Here is a 4,785-nt window from a genome sequence, read left to right as displayed (position 1 = left end):
ATTTTCTTTATTATAATAATAATTATATATATTATAATAAATTAGTTTGTCCAATTAGTCCAATAAACAATAAAATAAAAGTTTTAAAAATAAGTAAAAAATTAGTTCAATAGTGTTGTTTTTTGAAAAAATACTTTTTGTATTTTGTATCTAATCAACTTTTTCTGTCTGTATGTTAGTCTGAAGTGTTAGTCCTCACTCTGTAGGGCTTGCTGATCTGCGCGCGCGGCGTTCGTATGAAGGACTGTGAGATCTGCTTCTGCCGTAACTGCGGCTGCGTGAGCGTCTGCGCTGGCCGTCGCGCTCAGAGTCATCGTACCGCGAGTCGCTGCGAGGAGAGCGCTTCTCTTTGGATTTCATCTGACCGGCAGCTGCACGTGACAACACAAACGACAACACAAATGCATGCAATTAAATAATTAATTTTCTTAATAAAATATTTTAAAATAATTTAATACATATTAAAATAATATATTTTAAAAATATATTAATTGAAATATTTAAATGCATTTAAACGGGAGAATTCACTTTTTGCAGATCAAAAACTTTCTATGAATTTTGGGCATGTAGAGAGCAAGCATCATACTCTTCCTGTCTCCTTGAGCGAACTGGATCTCGATCTGCCGTCCACAGATCCACTTCCTGTCCAGGTTATGCAGCGCGTCCTCCGCGTCACGAACGTCCTCGAACATGCTGATGCGGTTAAGGCTTTGCATTTTTACCATTCCGCCACACACAGATGAACATGCATATGACAGAAACTGAACTCACCATCTCAATATTCAGCAAAACAAGACAAATAATCATCTGAATTAACTGTGATGAACGGCAACAGGGGAAGGTGTTTGATGAAATTACTCTCAACATTTCCCAAGTGTATTAGAGAGTGTTTCTTCAACTCCAGGCACTTTCGTGTGAAGAAAAAAAAAACTAACAGAATATTTTTATGGTGTTATTTTCAGTCCAATGATGCAAAAAAAAAAATATTATTATGAAATATATGAAAATATTATTTAATTGTGTGTATTAATTTATTTTATTCATAACTATTTGTTTTGTGTGTTTAATAGACATATAGAAAATAACAGCTTAAAAAGCAAATTATTTTTAATAATTTATAATATATTAATAAACACTACAAGCACAAATGTATATAATAAAATTAATGCTAAAATAAATAAAGCTAAAAAAAGAATTATATAAAGTATATATTATAATATACATAACATATATTTTAAATAAATTGTAAATATTTTTTAATTATTAATAATTCAAAAAATAATAATAAAATTACAAAAGCACAACTAAATTACTAAAAAACTGAAACTGAATATATACAAATAAAAGCTTAATAAATTGTTAAATGATTTATAAAATATTAATAAACACTAGAAGCACTAACATTTATTAAATAAAATAAAAATTAACACTGAAGTAAAACGAAAACAGATTTAAAAAATAATAAAAATGACAAAAGCACAACACAATTACAAAACAAATAGCAAAATATTAATAAACACTAAAATTACCAACTAGAAATATATAAAAACTAAAACTGAAAAACGAAATTAAACAAATATTTTAATTAAAAAAAATCTATTATTATTATTATTATTTAGAAAAAAATTATAAAAATGACAAGCACAGCTAAATTACCAAAAAAAAAAAAAACTGAAAATATAAAAATAAAAGCTTAAACAAATGATTAAATATGAATAACTAGAAGCACTAAAATTACTAACTGGACAAACTAAAAACTATAATTGAAATAAAAAACCTAATTACACCAAGTTCAAATGAACTAGAGAGAAAGTGATGATTGAGTTCAGAAAGCTCCTGAAGTTAAAGAAAAACCCATAAACGTTGACGTGGACAGGAGCTCAGAAATCATGTGCTCTGTAATGGTAGGATACAGCGTTAAAACGGGTTACCTTTAACATGCTTGACCTTTGACCTTCAGCTTGACCTTTATTGTCTTTAACCGCCTCCCAGAAGGACTTGGGGATGTCTGTGCCCAATAACCTTTAGTCTTTTCCTCTTTCTTTGGTCAGAACGAGGCCTTGACTCCAATTTTGGTCCCCTTTGAATCTTCAAGCTTTAACTCTCTCTTTATTGTCTTTGTCTTGAATCTACTCTACATTGGCCCTTTTAAATACTCTTTGTAGGGAAGGTCTCCAGAACCGTATGTCTTTACATTTTCTGAGACAACAACAGAGGAAATATAAGGTTAGGAGACAAACATCGGACGTGTCCATGGCCAATCAAGCTTTAAAGAGACTTTACACCCAACAATCACAATCAATGGAAGTGAATGGGGAGCCGCACAGCTCTGAAAAATGACTAAAACACCATTCGTTTGTGACTTTTATGCCATATTCCAAGTCTTCTGAAGGAAATGCATTGGAATATAGTGAACTAGTCACATGGAGGAACTCTAATGGCATTCAGCAGCTCCAGTCCCCATTCACTTCCATTATCTGGAAAAGAGCAGCTTGGACATTCGGCTCAGTTTCTCTTTTTGGGTTCCACAAAAGAATCTGTCAGAATTTTTGGATGAACAATCCCTCTAAAAGTTCACAATATGTTCTCTGTTTTCAACATTTTTGCCTACAAAGGATATTGTACATATGCAAATCCTCTTGGTCGCCGTGAATAGAAGTCAACAGGAACGTAGACATCTACTATAGGTCCGTAACGACCAAACTCACGACGCAAATCCTCAGGCCTAAAGTACCGTGAAATCACAGGACATTCATTTGGCTGTCTGAGAGCCTTCCCGGAGTGCTTGGAGGAAAATAACGTGACAAGCTGGCATTGAAGCGGCACTGAAGCGCTCATATTTGCTTCTGCCGAAGCCTCAAGGCAGTGTGAAAAAAAATTAAAATCATGCTAAATTCATAAAGAACTAAATTACCCATAGACTCCATCAATCCAACTGATTTAGGCAACGTTTATAATTCTCATTTAGTTTGAAGTTGAAGCATTAAAATTACTAACTGGAAATAAATAGAAAAAAAATTAAAAAATAAAAATAAATGAATGAAACCTAAATATTAATATTTTAAAATAATAAAAATCCACACAATATTACAACAAAAAACGGAAAGTGAAAACATAAAAATAAAGCCTTAATAAACTAATTATTTAAAAAATATATAAAATATTAAAAAACACTAGAAGCAATATAATTACTAACTGGAAAAACCAAAATTTAATTGAATTAAAACCAAAATTGAAATTAAAATAAATTAAAAAGCAAAACCATAAAATAAATGACACTTACATATTAATATTTAAAAAATAATCATGACAAAAGCACAATAAACACACTAAACATAACTGAAAATATAAAAACAAAAGCTTAATGAACAAATTATACAAATGTATTTAAATGATAAAAATAAATTCTAAAATATCAATAAACACCAGAAGCATTAAAATGATTAACTGGAAATAAATAAAAACTAAATTTAAAATTTTAAAAATAGTCCATAAATAAATTAAATAAATAAAAAAATCTTTAAAAAGAAAAATTAAATTTACATTTGCAAAATAAATTAAACCTAAATATAAGTTTTAGTAAGAATTAAACAGTAATATTTTTAATATACATATTTAAAAAAAATAACAAATTACAAAAGCACTTAAAAAAACTGAATATATATATATATATATATATATATAGTATTAATAAACAAATTATAAATTAATTTGTAAATATATAAAATTAAAATATCAATAAACACCAGAAGCATTAAAATGATTAACTGGAAATAAATAAAAACTAAATTTAAAATTTTAAAAATAAAGTCCATAAATAAATTAAATAAATAAAAAAATCTTTAAAAAGAAAAATTAAATTTACATTTGCAAAATAAATTAAACCTAAATATAAGTTTTAGTAAGAATTAAACAGTAATATTTTTAATATACATATTTTAAAAAAATAACAAATTACAAAAGCACTTAATAAAACTGAATATATATATATATATATATATATATAGTATTAATAAACAAATTATAAATTAATTTGTAAATATATAAAATATAATAGTATATAAATAACACTGGAGAAAACTCTATGGAGAAAAGGAACAGGAAAAAAATCCAAATCAGTTTGCTTTCATCGAAACGTATTTTTTTGTATATTAGCTATGCTGTGTAAAGTGCTAGATATTATTAGAGATATTTTGGGAAACATATACAGGCATAACGTTTGACCAGACAGTATAAAAACACAAACATAACCCATCAAACTTTCACATGCATTAAGATCTTCAATAGTTTCGACAAGAATCGATTAGTTGAAGCACTTCATACTAATACTGGGTTAAATATTCTGACTTTGAAATCTGAGTCTGGAATGTCCCTCATTATGTATGCAGAGCTCCTCATTAATATGCATGAGTCTAATAAGAAGAAATCCAATCCTGCAGCAAATATTAGACTAAAAACATTCAACATATGAGACAAACAGATCAATTATGCAGTTATTTTTTACCATTTAATCCAGCTGAACTCTATAGTGATCAGTGGTGGACAGTAACGGAGTAGAAAATATATGCTAATATAAAATTAAATGATAAAAGTAGCCTATATAAAACTGCAAAATGAACATTCATCCATCGGTACTTTTTACATAAGTACATTAAAAAAAATCAAGTACTTTTGTACTTTCACTCGAGTAAAATTGAAAACAGAGTACTTTTACTGGAGTAATATTTTATTATACAGATCTGTACTTTTACTCAAGTACTTGATTTGTGTACTTCGTCCACCACT

At 28.1% G+C, this 4,785-nt stretch overlaps 1 protein-coding gene across 1 annotated transcript in view; it reads right to left on the bottom strand.

Annotated features, from left to right (window-relative positions):
- The window catches only part of LOC107729809 (serine/arginine-rich splicing factor 10-like), a 6,711-nt gene that overhangs the window by 1,356 nt on the left and 570 nt on the right, over positions 1 to 4,785 (bottom strand). Inside the window, exons 2-4 of the mRNA XM_016540513.1 lie at positions 2,621 to 2,725; positions 587 to 690; positions 200 to 371 (exon numbers count right to left, since the gene is read on the bottom strand). Coding sequence (XP_016395999.1) covers positions 200 to 371; positions 587 to 690; positions 2,621 to 2,725 — 381 coding nt within the window. The remainder of the gene's footprint in view (positions 1 to 199; positions 372 to 586; positions 691 to 2,620; positions 2,726 to 4,785) is intronic.

The sequence above is a fragment of the Sinocyclocheilus rhinocerous genome, unplaced genomic scaffold, assembly GCF_001515625.1.
Source record: "Sinocyclocheilus rhinocerous isolate Xijiao unplaced genomic scaffold, SAMN03320098_v1.1 scaffold1510, whole genome shotgun sequence".
NCBI lineage: Eukaryota > Metazoa > Chordata > Actinopteri > Cypriniformes > Cyprinidae > Sinocyclocheilus > Sinocyclocheilus rhinocerous.
Note: the sequence above shows the minus strand (reverse complement) of the source record. Positions and strands in the feature narration are given on the sequence as shown.